We start from the raw sequence: 22,012 nt of genomic DNA, 5'->3' as shown, positions 1-22,012 counted from the left end.
TGTCAGTAACGCGTTAGTTAGTAACGCGTTACTGTAATCTGATTACTTTTTTCAGTAACGAGTAATCTAACGCGTTCATTTTTCTACCCCCAGTACTCTGATTAAAGTTTCCTTAGTGTCTCTGCGTTACTATTTTTTCATTGTCTCATAACGTATGTAAAATGAAGATTATTGTAGTCATGTACGAAGAGCATTTTGAAAAGAAAATGCTAAAATAAAAGGTTCCCGGTACATGTTTCCATGACAACCTCTTAGCTATTTCCTGTTTTGGTCTCGTGTCACATGTGTTGTGGGACTGAAGGCGTGGGCCAGGCGGGTGGACATTGGAGCCGAGTGTTGACACGTTGCGAGGGAATGTTGATCTGTGGATATCCATGAATGAAGGTGAGTATTTTTCCTTCATTCTGGAGGGTATCAGCAAAAGGTTGGACTTCATGCTCGGCCGTTTCGTAGCTTTGCCGTAGCAACGACGGGCAGTCATCGCTCCAATTTGGCAAGCTTTGTTTACATCATATGCGTGTTGCACATTTATGCCGTGAGGTGATGTGTTCGTTTAGCATCAGTGGGATGTGTTGTAAGTCCGACTGAGTGTAAAGTGCTTAGTTGCCGCCACGTTTTGTGGCCAAATTGACCGCATGTGTGTTGAGAGGAGTATCTCTGGGTTGTGGACGCGCATCCGCTCCCGCCACCACCTTTGAAATTTTGTGCTGTCAGTTTGCATTATTTTACATTGGCACTGATATGCTGTTAACCATAACCCGAAATTCAGAAGTTTTGACATTATGCTTAATCTTAGAGTTAGCGGGGTTTAATCGGTCGGTGGAGTTGATTTCAACAAATTCCAAGCAGTTTGTCAGATATTTGTTAGTTTTAGGGCTCCGGAGTGGCTAAGCTTGCGCGAAATTCTGATATTCCCCTTTAAATTCAATCATCGGAAAGTCAAATACATGCGATGACATTTTTCTGTTGTCATTCTTATGTTGAGGCGGCAAAGAGAGAAAAATAGGTAAAAAGTAACTGACATTACTTTTAAAGTAACTTAGTTACTTTGATAATGAAGTAATCAGGAAAGTAACTAGATTACTTTTTTGAGGCATAATCAGTAATTTAATTACTTTTTCAAGTAATCTGTGACAACACTGCATAACAAAGTATTGATATGAACTTTTGGTATTGACCAAATACTTATTTTCCACCGTGATTTGCAAATAAATTCTTTAAAAATCAAACAATGTGATTTTCTGTTTTTTTCCCCTACATTCTGTCTCTCATGGTTGAGGTTTACCCATGTTGACAATTACAGGCCTTTCTAATATTTTCAAGTGGGAGAACTTGCATAATTAGTGTTTAACTAAATACTTATTTTCCCCACTGTATTTTTGAAGACGGCATCTCACTACAATAAGAAAATCAAAGTATCTGACAGTAGAAACAATTTGTTTTCTGTCAGACTATTTTGACTAAAAAATATCCAAACATAGCGGGTAATTTATGTAGTCACATCCCAATGTTTCTTCCAATAAATACTTGTTTATATTTAATATAGAATAGTAGTTAATTCCAATATTGTCACACTATGCTGCTTTTTTCTGCCATACAGTGTAGCAATAGATACACCAATTGTTTTCATTCGAAAGCTTACCTGTGTTTCCTCTAATTCTGCCTGGCAACGAGAGGCGGGGCCGACGTGTGACGTCACATCAGCCATTGTGTTGGTCTACTTACTGTACGTTGCTGCTTTTGTCATAATAGGGGAGACATCAGTTGTAGATTCGTGACGATTCGAATTTTTCATTGATAACACAAAGTGGAAAATATTTCACATTTGCATGGGTGTTATTAGTTATGAATATAAAGGTAATTGCATCTTCGACCCCTCTTTCCGTCCCTCTTCTTTGCAGACGCCGTGCATATTCTGTCATGCACGAAATCAAAGCGCAGGCGTGAAAGGCGACGAGAGAGGGAGGCGGAGGAGGAGGCGGCCAATCTTGCGCAGACTGCCCGCCTGCAGCCCCAGTGATGCTGCTGCTGTCTAAATGGAGCCCGTGATGTAAATACAAGGATGGCGAGGGCATCGGATGGAACACGCCGCTTCATGTGCGCTTGACATCGGATCGTTTCTCCTTGACGTCGACGCGCCTCACGGACGCAGCGCTCCATGCCTTCATGCATTTGTCTTGACGCAAAAAAACCCCAAAGCGAGACGCGGGAGGCTTCTCGCTGAAAAGCAGGACAACAACAACAAAAAAGAGAGAATCGGGATTTAAGCGGGTCATTATGACCTTAGTCGCCTCTAGTGCAAAGAAAGCATCGAATTGCGTTCAGGCGGCCGCGTTGTGCTTGCATCTCTTGCTTTGGATTGCGTGTGCAGTGTCCGGAGAGGAGCACCAGCACTTCAGCGTCGAGGTAGGATGCACATAAATATATAATATAATAGATAAGCGGCCCTTCCCTGCTCTTAGCCGTTATCCATGACCGTATCCACTCCTCCAGCAACCACCAAAATGAAAATCTGGAACACCAATAGCACAACACGGCCACTCAAGGCTCATTTATGTGCGTGTGTGCATGTAACCCAGATATGGATGCAAGCTTTGTTTGGGCCTGCAATGCATTAATTGATGGTGAAAAGTGATAGGCCTCAGCATCATGCTGATGGAGCGGATTAGCCAGTCACACATGCCAGTTGCATAATGAGATTTTTTTTTTTCATGATTATCATCACAAATATGATTTGAGATATATAATCCTCTTCAATTCTTCAATTTCAGCAGCTCCCCAAATCAATTTTACGCCTCACTGCCATACATGTGGGATACATGAGTCTTGGCATAAACACACACATAGCGGCTAGATGCAGGGAAAAGGATGATAAACATAAGCTGTCGGTAAACACAGAGGAACTGACAGATAATACAATAGGTAGTGTAAGGGGAACATTTCTGATTGGCCGCCCCCGCTGGTTGCTGTGTGAATGGATGCGAGGGTGGATGGTCGAACGGATGGACGGATGATGGAGCGGACACTTGGCGATAGGGACATCAACAAGATGGATGTGTTGTGTTGTAGTCAAAACTGAAGGCATGAACTCCTTATTTTTCTGCTTGTTTATACGTTAGTGATTTTGATTCACTTTTGAATTTGTCCTCTATGAAGAAGCGACCATGGGAAACCTTCAATACTATCAATATATACTAGTAGTATGTCGATCTATGTATCTGCAGTTTGTATGTATGCATATGTGTATCTATGTATTTGCGTATCTATGTATCTACAGTGGTATGAAAAAGTATCTGAACCCATTGGAATTTCTCATATTTCTGCATAAAATCACCATCAAATGTGATCTGATCTTTGTCAAAATCACACAGATGAAAAAAAAGTGTCTGCTTTAACTAAAACCACCCAAACATTTATAGGTTTTCATATTTTAATGAGGATAGTATGTAAACAATGACAGAAGGAGGAAAAATAAGTAAATGAACCATCACATTTAACATTTTGTGACCCCCTCTTTGGCGGCAATAACTTCAACCAGATGCTTCCTGTAGCTGCAGATCAGTCTGGCACATCGATCAGGACTAATCCTAGCCCATTCTTCTCTACAAAACTGCTGTAGTTCAGTCAGATTCCTGGGATGTCTGGCATGAATCGCTGTCTTTAGGTTATGCCACAGCATCTCAATGGGGTTCAAGTCTGGACTTTGTCTTGGCCACTCCAGAACGTGTATTTTGTTCTTCTGAAACCATTTTAAAGTTGATTTACCTCTGTGTTTTAGATCATTGTCTTGTTGCAGCATGCATCCATCCTCTTTTTAGCTTCAACCATCTGACAGACGGCCTCAGGTTTCTTGCAAAACATCCTGAAAAATTTGAATTCATTCTTCCATTAATAATCGCAAGTTGTCCCGGCCCTGAGGCAGCAATACAACCCCAAATCATGATGTTCCCTCCACCATGCTTCACGGTTGGGATGAAATGTTGATGTTGGTGAGCTGGTCCATTTTTCCTCCACACATGACGTTGTGTGTTACTCCCAAAAATTTAACTTAGGTTTCATCAGTCCACCCTTCCACCCTACCCTGCAGATATCTCAGGGTGTAGACAAATAAAAAACCGTGTGGCATTTTCCAAGGCCCACAGCCTGTCAAAAGGATGGACGCTGGAAGACTGGCAAAAGGTGGATTTTTCAGATGAATCTTCCATTGAATTACACCACAGTTGCTGAAAATATTGCAGGAGACCTACTGGAGCCTGCATGGATCTGAGATTCACTCAGATAACAGTGAAGTTTGGTGGTGGCAAAATCATGGTCTGGGGTTACACCCAATATGGGGTGTGCGAGAGATCTGCAGGGTGACAGCAACATAAATAGTCTGAAATATCAACAAATCTTAGCTGCCTCTTACATTCCTAACCATAAAAAGGGACAAATTCTGCAGCAGGATGGTGCTCCATCGCATACTTCAATCTCTACCTAAAAGTTCCTCAAGGCAAAGAAGATCAAGATTCTCCAGGACTGGCCAGCCCAGTCATCAGACCTGAACATCATTGAGCATATCTGGGGTAGGATGAAAGAAGAAGCCTGGAAGACGAAACCCAAGAATATTTCTGAACTCTGGGAGGCATTTAAGACTGCTTTCTTTGATGTTCCTGATGACTTCATCAATAAATTGTATTAATCCTTGCCGAACCGCATGGATGCAATCCTTCAAGCCCATGGAAGTCATACAAAATGTTAAATTCGGATCTCACAGCACCACTACTTAATTGGCTTATGTTATGTAACATATTTCTGTATTTGAAGTACATTTTTTGTTCAATTTCACACTACTTTCTGAAGGCGACAAAACTTTTGTCTTGCCAAAATCTGACCTTTATGTCTTCATTAAATGATAAATCTTGAAACAAATATATTTTTGTACATTCAACATCATTTGGGAGGGTCTTAGCTTTCATGTGAGCCATTTTTGAAACCAATTGAATAATTAAAAGTCAGGTTATTAGCAATTGTTTCTACAAAATGGATAAGCGACAAGACTTTTGTCAGGGACTGTCGTGTTTTTTCAGGGTTTTTAGTGAGTGATGCCACTACAGGGCCATTGCTGTCAATGTAAAATAACGTGAAACCGGACTGGTATCATGTTTACATTATACCCACACTCTCTTTCTAACAAAGACAGTTGCCAGAGAGAAAAAAAAAGACCAGATGTTTTACCACTGCTAGACACACTAAACACGCTAGAGTTAACTCTCGTAGCTGGTGGGAAACGTTCATGACAATGTTTACTAACCTTTTATTTTATATAAATGCGAAATCATATTGGAGGTATTGCCTCCTTGGCAGCCACCCTCCGCAAACAAGTTTTACATGTCAGTTGGCCCTCCTCTACTAAGTCGCGGCCATCTGTAACTTTTCTGTAGCTGAAGTATTCCCAAACAGGCAATTTTGTTTTTTTCGATGGGGGAAAAACTTCAGGAGTTTCACCTCCTTCAGCCATCGTGTAGCACAGCTGACTCACTGACACTGAGAAACATCCGGTGGGGGAGGGTTGAGCCTTGCAGCTGCAAGCGAGGGATTTCTCCCTGCATTTTTGGGACATAAAAAATAGCTAATACCGTAGGGACAGTATGACGGAAAAGTTTTGCGGTTTTGACATTTTCATACCACGGTATACCTTGAAACCGGTAATCGGCACATGTCTAGTTGTGAGAAGTGATTTTTATTAGAGAGAGATTCAAAATAAAATTAAGATGTTTTTGTTTATAGAAAAGACCTGAAGGTTGCAACACTGAAAGGTATTTGGGATGGTTCATAACATCCTGGAATATGTCACCATTCCTAGCTGCGGTATCCAGCATATTTCTTCTCCAGTACAAGCTAAATAAAAACAGTCTCAAAGAATGGCAAATGCCACTTTTTGGAGTTCTTTTTGTAGTTCAGTGCTGCCTATGTTCGATACTGTTTTGAAAATAGGGCCAATTTTCTCATGTAAACACATTTTCGCATTTCACAAGTTTTTTTTTTTTTCTGTTTTGCCACCTTACCTCATAACCCAGACATCGGAGAAGACGGAAAGCGATGTCACATGTACAAAGCAGTAAACAAAAATTCTCGCAGATCCAGCCTGTCTGAATATTCTTCCCCTCTTTTTAACAGTTTTGATGACGTCTAGCATGTGTCATATTTTCTCCATTTGATGACAACTGCCTTCACTGCGTAGAAAATGCCATACCCTTTTCTTTACTGAAGCCTTTGAACAATGAGTCCTTCCGATGCTGTGGAAACTCTGAGCCACAGTACTGTGAAATGAAAAATGTCAGGATGAGAAACCTAAGATAGCTGAACTTTTTGCAGTTGAGCAGGGTCACTAAATGGTGGTTGGTGCATGTGAATTTGAGTCTTTCCATCTGTCTGTCTGTCAATCTGTCTGTCTGTCAGTATATCTATCTGTCTTTCTGCCTGCTTGCTTGTCTAACTACCTAGCTACACTGCTGGCCAAAAGTATTGACACCCCTGCAATTCTGTCAGATAATGCTCAATTTCTCCCAGAAAATGAGTGCAATTACAAATGCTTTGGTAGTTATTTTGCTTGCAACGAAAAAATAAAAAAGAATAAAAAACGTAAAAAAAACTTTAAAAATGGGCCGGAGAAAAGTATTGGCACCCTCAGCCTAATACTTGGTAGCACAACCTTTAGACGAAATAACTGCGAACAACTGCTTCCGGTATCCATCATTGAGTTTCTTACAATGCTCTGCTGGAATTTTAGACCATTCATCTTTGGCCAACTGCTCTAGGTCTCTGAGATTTGAAGGGTGCCTTCTCCAAACTGCCATTTTCAGATCTCTCCACAGGTGTTCTATGGGATTCAGGTTTGGACTCATTGCTGGCCACTTTAGAAGTCTCCAGTGCTTTCTCTTGAACCATTTTTAGTGCTTTTTGAAGTGAGTTTTGGGTCATTGTCCGGCTGGAAGAACCATGACCTCTGAGGGAGACCCAGCTTTCTCACACTGGGCCCTATATTTTGCTGCAAAATTTGTTTGTAGGCTACAGACTTCATAATGCCATGCACATGGTCAAGCAGTCCAGTGCCAGAGGCAGCAAAACAACCCCAAAACATCAGGGAACCTCCGCCATGTTTGATTGTGTTAACTGTGTTCTTTTCTTTAAGGGCCTCGGTTTATTTTCCTTTATGTTGATACCTTTTCCCAAAAAGCTGTACTTCTGTCTCATTTGATCAGTGAACATTCTTCCAAAACATTTTTGGCTTTCTCAGGTAAGTTTTTCAAACTCCAGCCTGGCTTTTTTATGTCTCTTGGTCAGAAGTGGGGTCTTCCTGGGTGTCCTACAATACAGTCCCTTTTCATTCAGATGCCAACGGATAGTACGGGTTGACATTGTTGTACCCTTGGACGGCAGGACAGTTTGAACTTGTTTTGATGTTAGTCGAGGTTCTTTATCCACCATCCGCACAATCTTTCGTTGAAATCTCTCATCAATTTTTCTTTTCTGTCCACATCTAGGGAAGTTAGCCACAGTGCCATGGGCTTTAAACTTATTGATGACACTGTGCAGGGTAGACACAGGAACATTCAGGTCTTTGGAGATAGACTTGTAGCCTTGAGATTGCCCATGCTTCCTCACAATTTTGCTTCTCATGACAGTGCTTTGGTCTTCTTTCTTTTCTCCATGCTCAATGTGGTACACACAAGGACAGAGGTTGAGTCAACTTCAATCCATTTTAACTAGTTGCAAGTGTGATTTAGTTTTTGCCACCACCTGTTATGTGCCACAGGTAGATAACAGTTGCTGTTAATTACATAAATTGGAGAAGCATCACATGATTTTTCAAAGGGTACCAATACTTTTGTCAGGCCCAATTTTGGAGTTTTGTGTAAAATGTAGGGCTGTCAAACGATTAAAATTTTTAATCGAGTTAATCACAGCTTAAAAATTAATGAATCGTAATTAATCGCAATTCAAACCCTCTATAAAATATGCCATATTTTTCTGTAAATCATTGTTGGAATGGAAAGATAAGGCACAAGACGGATATATACATTCAAATAACTGTACACAAGTACTGTATTTGTTTATTACAATAAATCAACAAGCTTTAACATTCTGTTAAAGCGATCCATGGATGACTTGTAGTTCTTAAAAGATAAATGTTAGTACAAGTTATAGAATTTTTACATAAAACCCCTCTTAATGTTTTCGTTTTAATAAAATTTTCAATCAAAAAATAAACTAGTAGCTCGCCATTGTTGATGTCAATAATAATTATGGTGCTGAAACCCATAAAAATCAGTCACACCCACGCGCCAGCAGAGGGCGGCAAAACACCAAAAAACACAAGTAACAAGTGGAAATGACACTTTGATGTCATTTTAATCTGTTTGAGCGGGGCATGTGCGTTAAATGCGTCAAATATTTTAACGTGATTAATTTTTAAAAAATCATTAATGCCCGTTAACGCGATAATTATGACAGCCCTAGTAAAATGATAATGATTTAAAATTTTTTCCCATTCTCTTATGTGTTTTTCATTGTAAGCAAAATAAATGAAGATATTACTACAATGTTCTGGGGGAAATTGAGCATTATCTGACAGAATTGCTGGGGTCCTAATACTTTTGGCCTGCAGTGTAGCTTGCTAGCTAGCCAGCATCCAAGTAGTTATACTAAGTAGAGTAAGTATAAATGCAAAATTAAAAAAAAAAAAGAATCTTTATCAGTTAGATGAATAATCATTTAATACCATAAATAGCTGAAAAGCAGGTTTAGTGTTTATGTATACAGTTAGTTAGTGGTGACTTTGGTGACTTTGACACAACACGGTCTATCACATACAATTAAATCTAAAACGTGCTTCTTTTTAGGGATGGCTACAGAGGTACGGCTACCTTCCCCACACAGAACCCAAAATGTCCGTTCTGCGCTCGGTCCAAACCATGCACTCGGCCATTGCTGCCATGCAGCGCACCTACGGACTCAATGTCACCGGGACGCTGGATGAGAGAACCATGGAGTAAGTATACCGATGTGTCGCGGACATGCAAATGTGTGAGTGTAGAACAGAAATCAGACATGTTGTCCTCTCGTGGCCGTGCGTCAATGCGCAGGTGACGCTTTTAACACGTGTCCTTCTTCTTATTTTGCATGATGATGCAGTGATATCACGCTGAGGTGAGAATTGACGATATTTATTGCCTTCCTTTTGTGTGTCACTCATAAGTGGTAGCGTAGTTTGCACCAGCTTGTTATAACTTGGCACTTGTCCACATGCACAATCACTGTATCAAGATACTGTTTGTTTTAAGGGGCATAGACTTCATAATGTATTGACGGGGCGTGGGGCCGATAAATAGGGGCCCTGCATTGTTGGCGAGGCCGTCAAAGCTGACCGAGTGAAATGACACAGAGCTTTTTTCATTGAAAATTCTTGTGAATAAATGCTTAAATCCCTGAATTCTGTATAGATATGGATGTAAAACAGTCTCGATTCTTTGTCAAAAGAAAACTTGGAGTAAGCATTTATTTTACGTAAATATGTCAAAGTACAATGCTAGTCTGTTAGTGAATGTAGCTAGCGGCCACATGATGTAAACAGAGCCTTTCCGGTGAAAATCCTTGTGAATAAATGCTTAAGTCCCCGAATTCTTTATAGATATGGACGTAAAACAGTCTCGATTCTTGGTTAAAAGCAAAAAAAAAAAAAAAAGTGCAGTAAGCATTTATTCTACGTAAATATGTTGAAGTACAATGCTAGTCTTTTAGTGAATGTAGCTAGCAGCCGCCTGATGTAAACAGAGCCTTTCCAGTGAAAATTATTGTGAATAAATGCTTAAATCCCTGAATTCTTTTTAGAGATGGATGTAAACCAGTCTCGATTCTTGGTTAAAAGCTAGATAAACTTGCAGTAAGCATTTATTTTATGTAAATATCTCGAAGTTCTATGCTAGTCTATTAGTGAATGTAGCTAGCGGCCGCCTGATGTAAACAGAGCTTTTCCGGTGAAAATTCTAGTGAATAAATGCTTAAATCCCCGAATTCTTCATCAATATGGACGTAAAACAGTCATGATTCTTTGTTAAAAGCAAAACAAAAACGTGCAGTAAGCATTTATTTTACGTAAATATGTCAAAGTACTATGCTAGTCTGTTAGTGAATGTAGCTAGCGGCTGCCTAATGTAAACAGAGCTTTTCCGGTGAAAATTCTTGTGAATAAATGCATAAATCCCCGAATTCTTTATAGATATGGATGTAAAACAGTCTCGATTCTTGGTTAAAATGAAAAAAAAAAAAAAAAAAAACGCGCAGTAAGCATTTATTTTACCTAAATATGTTGAGGTACAATGCTAGTCTGTTAGTGAATGTAGCTATCGGCCACCTGGTGTAAAGAGAGCTTTTTTCGGTGGAAATTCTTGTGAATAAATGCTTAAATCCCCAAATTCTTTATAGATATGGACGTAAAATAGTCTCAATTCTTCGTTAAAAGCAAAAAAAAAAAAAAAAAAACGTGCAGTAAGCATTTATTTTACGTAAATATGTCGAAGTACAATGCTAGTCTGTTAGTAAATGTAGCTAGCAGCCGCATGATGTAAATAGAGCTTTTCCGGTAAATAATTCTTGTGAATACATGCTTAAATCCCCGAATTCTTTAAAGATATGGACGTAAAACAGTCTCGATTCTTGGTTAAAAGCAAAAAAATGTTCAGTAAGCATTTATTTTACTTATTTTACTTAAATATGTCGAATTACAATGCTAGTCTGTTAGTGAATGTAGCTAGCGTTCGCATGATGTAAACAGAGCTTTTTCGGTGGAAATTCTTATGAATAAATGCTTAAATCCCTGGATTCTTCATAGATATGGACGTAAAACAGTCTCAAGTCTTGGTTAAAAGCAAAATCCCCAAATTCTTTATAGATATGGACGTAAAACAGTCTCAAGTCTTGGTTAAAAGCAAAAAAAAAAAAAAATTCCAGTAAGCATTTATTTTACATAAATATGTCGAAGTACTATGCTAGTCTGTTAGTGAATGTAGCTAGCAGCCGCTTGATGTAAACAGAGCTTTTCCGGTGAAAATTCTTGTGAATAAATGCTTAAATCCCTGAATTCTTTATAGATATGGACGTAAAACAGTCTCAAGTCTTGGTTAAAAGCAAAATCCCCAAATTCTTTATAGATATGGACGTAAAACAGTCTCAAGTCTTGGTTAAAAGCAAAAAAAAAAAAAAATTCCAGTAAGCATTTATTTTACGTAAATATGTCGAAGTACTATGCTAGTCTGTTAGTGAATGTAGCTAACGGGCGCCTGATGTAAACGGAGCTTTTCCGGTGAAAATTCTTGTGAATAAATGCTCAAATCCCTGAATCCCATATAGATATGGACATAAAACAGTCTCGCTTCTTGGTTGAAAGCAAAAAAAAAAAGTGCAGTAAGCACTTATTTTAGGTAAATATGTCGAAGTACAATGCTAGTCTGTTAGTGAATGTAGCTTGTGGCCGCATGATGTAAACACAGCTTTTCCAGTGAAAATTCTTGTGAATAACTGCTTAAATCCCCAAATTCATTATAGATATGGACGTAAAGCATTCTCGATTCTTGGTTAAAAGCAACAACAAAAAAAACGTACAGTAAGCATTTATTTTATGTAAAGATGTCGAAGTACAATGCTAGTCTGTTAGTGAATGTAGCTAGCAGCTGCCTGATGTAAACAGAGCTTTTCCGATGAAAGTTCTTGTCAATAAATGCAAAATAACTGTAAAGTAAGCATTTATTTTACGTAAATAATGCAGACTATGATGACAATGCTAGCAGCGAATTTCTCCCATTGATTTTTTTCACGTTTCAAAATGCATGCATGGTACGAAAAATATTATAATACATTGAATCCTCGTACAAATCACTCCTGAGAGAATATTTCTTGTTTGTATGCGGTACAGCTTTCATATTTTTATCCTAAATCCGGCGCTGAATGCTGCATGTGTCGGTGCGACCGACGGCGAATAACTGAAGCGGATTGTGGGATTCCTGGCCCCCTGCTTGAAGGCGTTGCGCAGTGGCTGGCCGAATTGACCCGTCAATAGAATTATGAAGGGGTATTATATTAGGGGAAAAGAAAAAGAATTCTTCCCAATGGATTGGACGGCTACCAGTGATAAACTTACAGCAGAAGGATGAAGATAGCTTGTTTTTCGGTTTATGAGTTGTTTTGTAGAATGATTTTCCTTACCAGTTTATTGATAATTGTTGTATCGCCATATCGTGAGATCATCGTTATCGTGAGCTTTGTATCGCAAATTATATCGTTATCGTGAGGTATCAAGAGGTTCCCACCACAACTTGATTTTCTAGCAATGTTTTTACCCATTGCATCAGTACTGTAACATGATGCCATTGTAAGCATTATAATGTTGGGACTTACAATGTGATAACTCACCCTCATTTGAAAGGGTTAATAGAGCAATAGGTTGTCCAAACGAGTTTATCGACCTGCATCATTCTTTTGCTTTCTCACTATATTTTGGCACTGGGCACCATCAGTGTATACCGATACTCTTACTTGATCTACTGTGATAACATCGTATCAGGATTTAACATGAGGATAGAATTGCGCATTAAATGTCAAGTTCACCTCACACAAAGTGGAGAGCTGTCATATAAATAGTTTGAAAGATGACCTAAAATGATCTACTCTTCTTTATCTGTTTCCAGTTGGATGCAGAAGCCCCGCTGCGGCGTTCCAGACACGCTCAAAAGTGCTTCGAGGTCACGGAGGCGGAGATATGCGCTAACAGGCCAGAAGTGGCAGCGTACGCACATCACCTACAGGTGAGAGGAAGGGAGGCAGTTGCCTTGGCGACCATTCAGGTTCAGCCTCAGTTAACCGTGAAGGAGGAGGAGTCATGTGTTCCAGTGATGACTTTTTTCCCCCCGTCACCACCAATAGTGATCACAAGTTCTGTGTTGCCATGGTGACTGCTCCAAAACGTCATGTATGGGAATATATAGAATAGTCGGCTGAACAGATTCTGTATATTGCCTTGCATGTATGTGTGTGTGGCACTGAAAGAAAGTAACAAAAAAATCTGTATCATTCTTCACTTTTGAAAACAGATCACATGATTTACTACTCTTTATTTTGTGAAGGTTTTTCAGCCCATTTAAATTACCGTAATTTCCCGAATATAACGCACACTTTTTTTCCCCAAAATCAACTTGTAAACTCATGGTGCGCATTATAAACGGGTACATGGATGGAGACAGAAATATATATGTATTACATATATATATATACAAACCGACTTTTTTTCATTGACACGGCCACGTTGTGTTGAAGAAATGTATGTGGCGACCCGTTGCCGACCATTACGGTACGTCTCGTCACCATTTTGTTTCGGTAATACTTCACTCTAATCGGCCGAATGATTTCGTCTGTGTTAAATTCTGCTTTTTTCACTCTTCATAAAGCACAGAATTTAGTTTCTTGAACTCATTTGAGTCGACGTTTATTGCAGCTCCGCAATTCGGACCATAACAAATATAAGGACACACACTTCCTGTGTCCGTCAACTATATCGGTCCCTCGGGAAACTCAAACCCAAATAACAATAGTTCCTTTTGTTACTGTCGTGTTGACAGCGATAAGCTCTCACGGATTTCCGACTTACGTTCTCACTTTCATTTTACCGTATCAATCCATGGAAGAAACATTTATTCATCATGAGGAAACAAGCAAGTTATACAGCAGCCTTTAAAAGAAAAGTCACATCTGTTTTGTTTTCTCCTAGATTCTGGTAAGTTGGAGAAGTTGTCAAATCATATTATTACCGTAAATATTGTCAGTTTACGTTAATGTTTTGAACTACCAATGTGCTATGCTTGTGCTGTGTTTCACCAGTCAGTAAAATGACATCTCTGTATCTGTACACGAGCTCTGTTTTCTTGTATTCTTCTATTTATTGGTGCTAAAATTAGGGTCCGCGTTATAAACGGGTACAATAATTTCCCCTAGATTTTACAAGTAAATTTGGGGTGCGCATTATACACGGGTGCGCCTTATATTCGGGAAATTACGGTAACTTTTACTTTGTACTTAGCAGAGGTGAGTAGAGTAGCCAAAAATTTTACTCAAATAAGAGTATAGTGTTACATCTAAATTAGGGCTGTCAAAAGATTACAATTTTTAATCAAGTTAATTACAGCTTAAAAAGTAATTAATCGTAATTCATCTTAACTAATCGCAATTCAAACCATCTATAATATATGCCATATTTTTCTGTAAATTATTGTTGGAATGGAAAGATAAGACACAAGAATTAAAGACGATCGGATGCCGATCGAGCGGGTCCAATCACGTCATTTTCAAAGTATCGCAATCGGCAAAAAAATATCAAGACATGCCTTTTTTTAATATATATATATATATTTTATTTAAATCGTTTTCTAATTGTATTTAATGTTACAGACAAAATGTCTTACTCATCCAGAGTAGTTTTGGCTTAAAGTAGGGCTATCAAATTTATTGCGTTAACGGCGGTAATTAATTTTTTTTTTTTTAAATTAATCACATTAAGTAATTAACGCATGCGCTGCACGACCCACTCACACATTGTCGCTTTCAATCTATAATGGTGCCGTTTTACCTATATATAGAGCTAACAGGCAGCGCAAAATGAGTAGAGAGAATTTTAGCAGTCTTTGGACCCTCTTTTCAATTGGCTAAAGCCTTAAACTCCCTCTCTCAACAATTAGAGATATCGTGGGAAGCAATGTAGGGAAGAACGGTAGTGGTTGATCTTTTCCTGAACAACCTATCTTACTTCCCAACGCAGAGAAGACATATCAATTGGTACCACTACGCACAGTCGTGGTTGCACTTCCCATCATGCATTTGGGCAGAACAGTTAAATGGCTACAGTATCATTTACTAAAAGCTTAATAAATACACTAGATGGCAATATTTAGTCACAATATACAAAGTCACATTTATCCTTTAAGAATTACAAGTCTTTCTATCCGTGGATCCCTCTCACAGAAAGAATGTTAATAATGTAAATGCCATCTTGAGGATTTTTGTCATAATAAACAAATACAGTACTTATGTACTGTATGTTGAATGTATAGTTAAGAGGATAGGATGTCATCATATAACGTGTACATTTTCGTGTAATAATGTACAGTACTTGCACTTAATTTGAACGAATGGCTATTTTTCCCACCGCTGTGTGTGCATGCAACCATTGTTATTTTTTTTTTTTTGAGCATGCAAAATAACTAGTGGCTCCCATTTTGCCTTTTCATACCTGACAACAATTTCCACTCTCGTTCCTAACTGTAGAATCCCTCATTTCAGCAGGAAATATTCCCACTCTCATCTTATCTCTTACCCCGATTAGGCATTGGCCTCCTCACTATTTTTTTTTTAATGGCGTCTGAGGAGGGCCGATAAACGGGTCGGCGACGCGGCGGCAGAAATTGACAGGTTTCAGCCGTTGTCACCGATAATGCCGTCAATTTATTCAAATCCTTCCCTCCCCTAATTTGAATTGATGAGAACACTCTCCAAATAGAATGTCAATCAGTGCTGAGCCGGTGACTGCGTGTTATTCATGAAGATGGGAGGCGAGCGAGAGAGAAGATTCCCAATTCCTCTCTGCCTGCCAGGCACTGATAAAGAGAGCTGTGTAAAAGTTCAGTGAATGCTGCCAGCCTTGAAATAGTTGTATCAACTTATTTTCTCGCTGGCTAAGTAAAAGTGTCTGTACACTGACCTGTGGAGTACAATGAATTGTCAGTGTGTTTGCTTTCCGTCAAGCTGTACAATTCAGTTCAGCTCATCGTATTATTGAGTGATGGTCCAATTCTAAGATTTCTCTAGAATTTGCATGAGTGATTTTATAGAGTTATGTGGTATGTTAGGAGTAGAGATGTCCGATCACGTCATTTTCAAAGTATCGGAATCGGCAAAAAAATATCAGCTATGCCTTTTTTTAATATATATATATATATATATATATATATATATATATATATATATATATATATATATATATATATATATATTATTATTTTTTTTTTTAATTAAATCGTTTTCTAATTGTATTTAACGTTACAGACATAATATGTTAAACTCATCCAGAGTCTTTAGTTCAGGCTTAAGTTAGGTTATCAAATTTATCTCGATAACGGCGGTAATTAATTTTTTTTAAAAATGTATCACATTAAAATATTTAACGCAATTAATGCATGCACTGCACGACCCACTCACGCATTGTCGCGCTCAATCGGTAATGGCGCTGTTTTACCTATATAGAGAGATAAAAGGCAGCGTAAAATGAGTAGAGTGAATTTTGGCAGCCTTTGGAGCCTTTTTTAATTGGCTAAAGCCTTACAATCCCTCTCCCTATGATTAGGAATATCATGAGAAGCAATGTGGGGAAGCAATTTAGCAAATGATCTTTTTCTTAACATCATATGTTGTTTCCCAACGCAGAGAAGATATATCAATTGGTAGCACTACGCACAGTAATGGTTCCACTTCCCATCATGCATTTGGGCATGGCTACAGTATCATTTACTGAAAGCTCAACAAATACACTAGATGGCATTATTTAGTCACAACATACAAATATATAGAAAGACAATATACAAAATCACATTTATCCTTTTGTTACTCTGTCCCTCTTTAATTCCGTAAGGTGGTAATTAGAGATGTCCCGATCGATCGGCATCCCGATCAATCGGGTCCGATCACGTCATTTTCAAAGTATCGGAATCGGCAAAAAATATCGGACATGCCTTTTTTTTAATATATATATATATATATACAGTATATTTTTTAATTAAATCGTTTTCTAATTGTATTTAACGTTACAGACATAATGTGTTACACTCTTCCAGAGTCTTTAGTTTAAGCTTAAGGTAGGGTTATCAAATTTATCGCGTTAACGGCGAAAATTAATTTTTTTTACATTCATCACATTACAATATTTAAAGCAATTAACGCATGCGCTGCACGACCCACTCACGTATTGTTGCATTCAATCTATAATGGCGCCGATTTACCCATACAGTATATAGAGCTAAAAGGCAGCGTAAAATGAGTAGAGAGAATTTTGGCAGCCTTTGGAGTCTTTTTTTAAATGGCTAAAGCCTTACAATCCCTCTCCCAATGTTTAGAATAATTGCGGGAAGCAATGTGGGGAAGAAAGGTAGTAGTTGATCTTTTTCTTAACACCCTATAATATTTCCCAACGCAGAGAAGATATATCAACTGGTACCATGACGCACAGTCATGGTTGCACTTCCCATCATCCATTTGGGCAGAAGTTAAATGGCTACAGTATCATTTACTGAAAGCTCAACAAATACACTAGATGGCAATATTTAGTCACAATATACAAAGTCACAAGTCTTTCTATCCGTGGATCCCTCTCACAGAAAGAATGTTAATAATGTAAATGCCAACTTGAGGATTTATTGTCATAATAAACAAATACAGTACTTATGTACTGTATGTTGAATGTATATATTCGTCCGAGTTTTATTCATTTTTTTCTTAATGCATTGCCAAAATGTATATGATCGGGAAAAATTATCGGGAATGATTGGAATTGAATCGGGAGCAAAGAAAAAAGTAATCGGATCGGGAAATATCGGGATCGGCAGATAGTCAAACTAAAACGATCGGGATCGGATCGGGAGCAAAAAAACATGATCGGAACAACCCTAGTTAGGAGTATTGTTTTCCCCTCATTTGCCCGGAAAACATTTAAGGTCAACAACTAAACGATAAACTTTGTCAATATTTACTATGTCAACACTAAGAATCAACGTAGAAGGCGATCAAAGTGCCGAATTCAAAGTGCAGATCTGTGTTCTCACAAAGCTACAGGGTTCGTATGGGTCCTTGAAATGCTTGAAAATGCTCGGATTTTAATGTCGTGTTTGAAAAACTGAATTTTGCATTAAAATTGCAAAATTTGCATAACCTTGAAAATGCTTGGAAGTGTTTGTCACACAAAATTTCTAAGGAACCCGTCTAAAAATATAAATTATTAAGTGAAGGAAAATCAAATAAACTTGCTTCATCGCTGCTACGCGCTCGTTCTGAAGTTGCTTTCCCTTGATGTCCCGCGTCGCATTGAGTACAGAGGATTTGAATCTGTGCGTGAATAGTTTAGAGTTTAATCAAACGAACAATATACAATGAAGAATATAAGTATTTGAACAACCTGCAATTTTGCAAGTTCTCCCACTTAGAAATCATGGAGGGGTCTGAAATTTTCATTTAGGTACTTGTCCACTGTGAGAGATATAATATGAAAAGAAAAATCCAGAAATAATAATAATAATGCATTTTATTTATGATTTATTAACGATTTATTTGTGTGATACAGTTGCAAATAAGTATTTGAACACCTCAGAAAACAAATATTAATATTTGTTACAGTGGCCTTTGTTTGCAATTACAGAGGTCAAACTTTTCCTGTAGTTTTTCACCATGTTTGCATGCAGTGCAGAAGGGATCTCTTGGCTGAGAAACACGGAGTTTGAGCACCCTCCAAAGGTTTTCTATTGGGTTTAGGTCTGGAGACTCATTCTAAAACCTTGGTATGGTTCTTACGAAGCCACTCCTTGGTTTTCCTGGCTGTGTGCTTTGGGTCACTGCCTTGTTGGAAGACAGAGACACGATCAATCTTCAATGCTCTGACTGAGGGACGGAGGTTGTTCCCCAAAATCTCACAATACAGGGCCCTAGTCATCCTCTCTTGAATACAGTCTTGTCCCATGCGCAGAAAATCCCCCCCAAAGCATGATGCTACCAGACCTATGCTTCACAGTTGGGATGGGGATCTTGAGATACCACTCGTTACTCATCTTCCTCCAAACACATTTAGTGGAATTAAGACTTAAAAAAAGACTTATTTATGTCTAGGGTTGGGAATCAAGAACCAGTTCTTATAGACAAACGGTTTTGAGTATTTAATGATTCTATGATAGGCTCCTGAAACGGTACACTCAATGTCTCAGAATTGCCGCACCATACGCATGTTTAAGATCGCAAATGTTACAACATGAATTCTCGCAGTGTAACTATCTTAAGTTCCAAGGAGATGCCGCTGCTTAGTCAAAACGCAGTGCAACTATTCACAGGCCAAGTCATTATTCATGAGACTACTTTAAAAAATGGTGATTTTTCCCAAAACGTTTTAATGGGTCCATTGCATTCCTCGTCAAATACTCTATAAGAAAAATATAACATATATGCATCTAAAATAATCCTAAACGATTTTATTAGCAATCTTATTACTGCTGTTAGAAAGATTTCATGGGTATGCTGGTTCGTTCCCATAGCAACCAGTCCATTTCCTGTTATTGTCCTACGTCATGCGTGCTGTGTATTCTGGGACCGAGAATAGGCATAAGGTGCGCATTTCGAGCTGAGAACGGCCACCTTTTAGAGGAAGTATTAATTTTTGTGCGTCAATGAACGAATGTAAGTATTTCCTTTTCATGCCATAAAGTTCTTATGATAAATTAGAGCCGTTATCAGCGCGACCGTTTCGTGTTGTTGACTGAACGTGCACGCAGCGTGCTTCCGGCTTGTGCGCACCCCCCCCCCCCCCCACCTTTGTGTTCATTACATATGGAGATAGAATAGCTCCATAATTACACTGCGAGTCATGTATATGTGTTATTAACTGCTTTACATTAAATTTGCATTGTTTATTGCATCAGCACTAATTTTCTTTCCTTTCAGAACCACACATACTAGTATATCCACACATTCCAGTCTTTCACTCACATACAAATACATCAACATCTTTCCACGCAAGCTCCCACCTGCTCATTGAGTGATTCTAATATAAAGTGCCATTGCCTGTATATACTGTAGTTGTGCATGTTGCCAAGTTATATTAAAAGTGCCAAAGACCAAATCCACTCTCCACTCCTTGTGTTCTAACCGACACCCCGAGGCGAATGAACCATAAAACATATTGAACCCAGAACCTCATACAGTCCATTAGTCCAAATTAGAATCGATAAAGAATCGAATCGTTAAGCAATATCGATAATGGAATCGGAATCGTAAAAATCTTATCAATTTCCATCCCTATTTATATCTCATCTGACCACAAAACTTGCTACTATGACTCCTCTGCATCATCCAAATGGTCATGGGCAAACTTCCGTGCCATGCATGATTTCAAACCGTCAACAGTCACCCTGGAAACAGTGGTCCCAGCTCTTTTTAGGTCATTGACCAACTCCTTTCGTGTAGTTCTGGGCTGATTCCTCGCCTTTCTTAGGTTCATTGAGACCCGACGAGATGAGATCTTACATGGGGCTCCACTCCGATTGAAACTGACCGTCATGTTTAGCTTCTTCCATTTTCTAACGATTGCTCCAACAGTGGATCTTTTGTCACAAAGCTGCTTGGCAATTGCTCCGTAGCTCTTTCCAGCCTTGCGGAGGTGAACACATTTTGTCTCTGGTGTCTTTAGACAGCTCTTTGGTCTTGACCATGTTACAAGTTTGAGTCTTACTGATTGTATGGGGTGGACAGGTGTCTTTATGCAGCTATCGACTTCAAACAGTTGCATCTGATTCGGGATAATACATAGAGTGGAGGTGGACCTTTAATTGGCGTCTTTCAGGGTCAGAATTCTAGCCGATAAACAGGTGTTCAAATACTTATCTGCACCTGTATCACACAAATAAATTGTTAAAAATCATGCATTGTTATTTCTGGATTTTTCTTTTTAGATTATCTCTCACACAGTGGACATGCACCTAAAATGAAAATTTCAGACTCCTCCAGTATTTCGAAGTGGGAGAACTTGCAAAATAGTAGGGTGTTCAAATACATATATGTTTTTTACTGTATACCAGGGGTCCCCAAACTACAGCCCGCGGGCCGGGTACGGCCCGCCTCCACATTTGGTCCAGCCCCCGGAACAATACAAGAGAGTAGAGATGTCCCAATCGATCAGTCGATCAATTAATTTTAAAAAAAAATTTATCACATTAAAATATTTAACGCAATTATGGCATGCGCTGCACGACCCACTCACGAATGGTCGCGTTCAATCTGTAATGGCGCCGTTTTACCTATATATAGAGCTACATGGCAGCGTAAAATGAGTAGAGTGAATTTTGGCAGCCTTTGGAGCCTTTTTTAATTGGCTAAAGCCTTACAACCCCTCTCCCTACGATTAGAAATATCGTGGTAAGCAATGTGGGGAGGAAAGGTAGTAATTGATCTTTTGTTTAACACCCTATGTTATTTCCCAACACAGAGAAGATATATCAATTGGTACCACTACGCACAATCATGGTTGCACTTCCCATCATGCATTTGGGCATGGCTACAGTATCATTTAGTGAAAGCTCAACAAATACACTAGATGGCAATATTTAGTCACAATATACAAAGTCACATTTATCCTTTAAGAATTACAAGTCTTTCTATCCGTGGATCCCTCTCACAGAAAGAATGTTAATAATGTAAATGCCATCTTGAGGATCTATTGTCATAATAAACAAATACAGTACTTATGTACTGTATGTTGAATGTATATATTCGTCCGAGTTTTTTTAAATTATTTTTTTCTTAATGCATTGCCAAAATGTATATGATCGGGAAAAATTATTGGGAATGATTGGAATTGAATCGGGAGCAAAAAAAAACAAACAAAAAAAATCAATCGGATCGGGAAATATCAGGATCGTCAGATACTCAAACTAAAACGATCGGGATCGGATCAGGAGCAAAAAACATGATCGGAACAACCCTACCAGAGAGCATTTTGAATTTGTTTTTTGTTTCTTCTCAATAGTGTTATTTATGTCCTGGCCTTTTTCTTTGAAGAACTCAGAGAGGGTTATTTGGTTATTATCTATTTAATTAATAGTGTTATTATTATTTATTATTACTATATTATATTATATTATATTATTATTTTTATTTTATTTACTTTTGTTCCGTGAAGAAT

The 22,012-nt window shown here is 38.5% G+C and overlaps 1 protein-coding gene across 2 annotated transcripts in view; it reads left to right on the top strand.

The window, feature by feature from the left end:
* The first annotated feature begins 1,748 nt into the window (after positions 1-1,748).
* Positions 1,749-22,012, top strand: part of mmp16b (matrix metallopeptidase 16b (membrane-inserted)) — a 53,777-nt gene continuing 33,513 nt past the window's right edge. The window contains exons 1-4 of one of the 2 annotated variants that reach the window (XM_057857343.1): positions 1,749-2,406; positions 8,886-9,034; positions 9,178-9,192; positions 12,726-12,842. In XM_057857343.1, the coding sequence (XP_057713326.1) occupies positions 2,278-2,406; positions 8,886-9,034; positions 9,178-9,192; positions 12,726-12,842 (410 nt within the window). In that variant the 5' untranslated portion in view covers positions 1,749-2,277. The remainder of the gene's footprint in view (positions 2,407-8,885; positions 9,035-9,177; positions 9,193-12,725; positions 12,843-22,012) is intronic. The other variant, XM_057857344.1, reaches the window with a different exon arrangement.

This window comes from Corythoichthys intestinalis, chromosome 14 (genome assembly GCF_030265065.1).
Source record: "Corythoichthys intestinalis isolate RoL2023-P3 chromosome 14, ASM3026506v1, whole genome shotgun sequence".
Classification (NCBI taxonomy): Eukaryota; Metazoa; Chordata; class Actinopteri; order Syngnathiformes; family Syngnathidae; genus Corythoichthys; species Corythoichthys intestinalis.
Note: the sequence above shows the minus strand (reverse complement) of the source record. Positions and strands in the feature narration are given on the sequence as shown.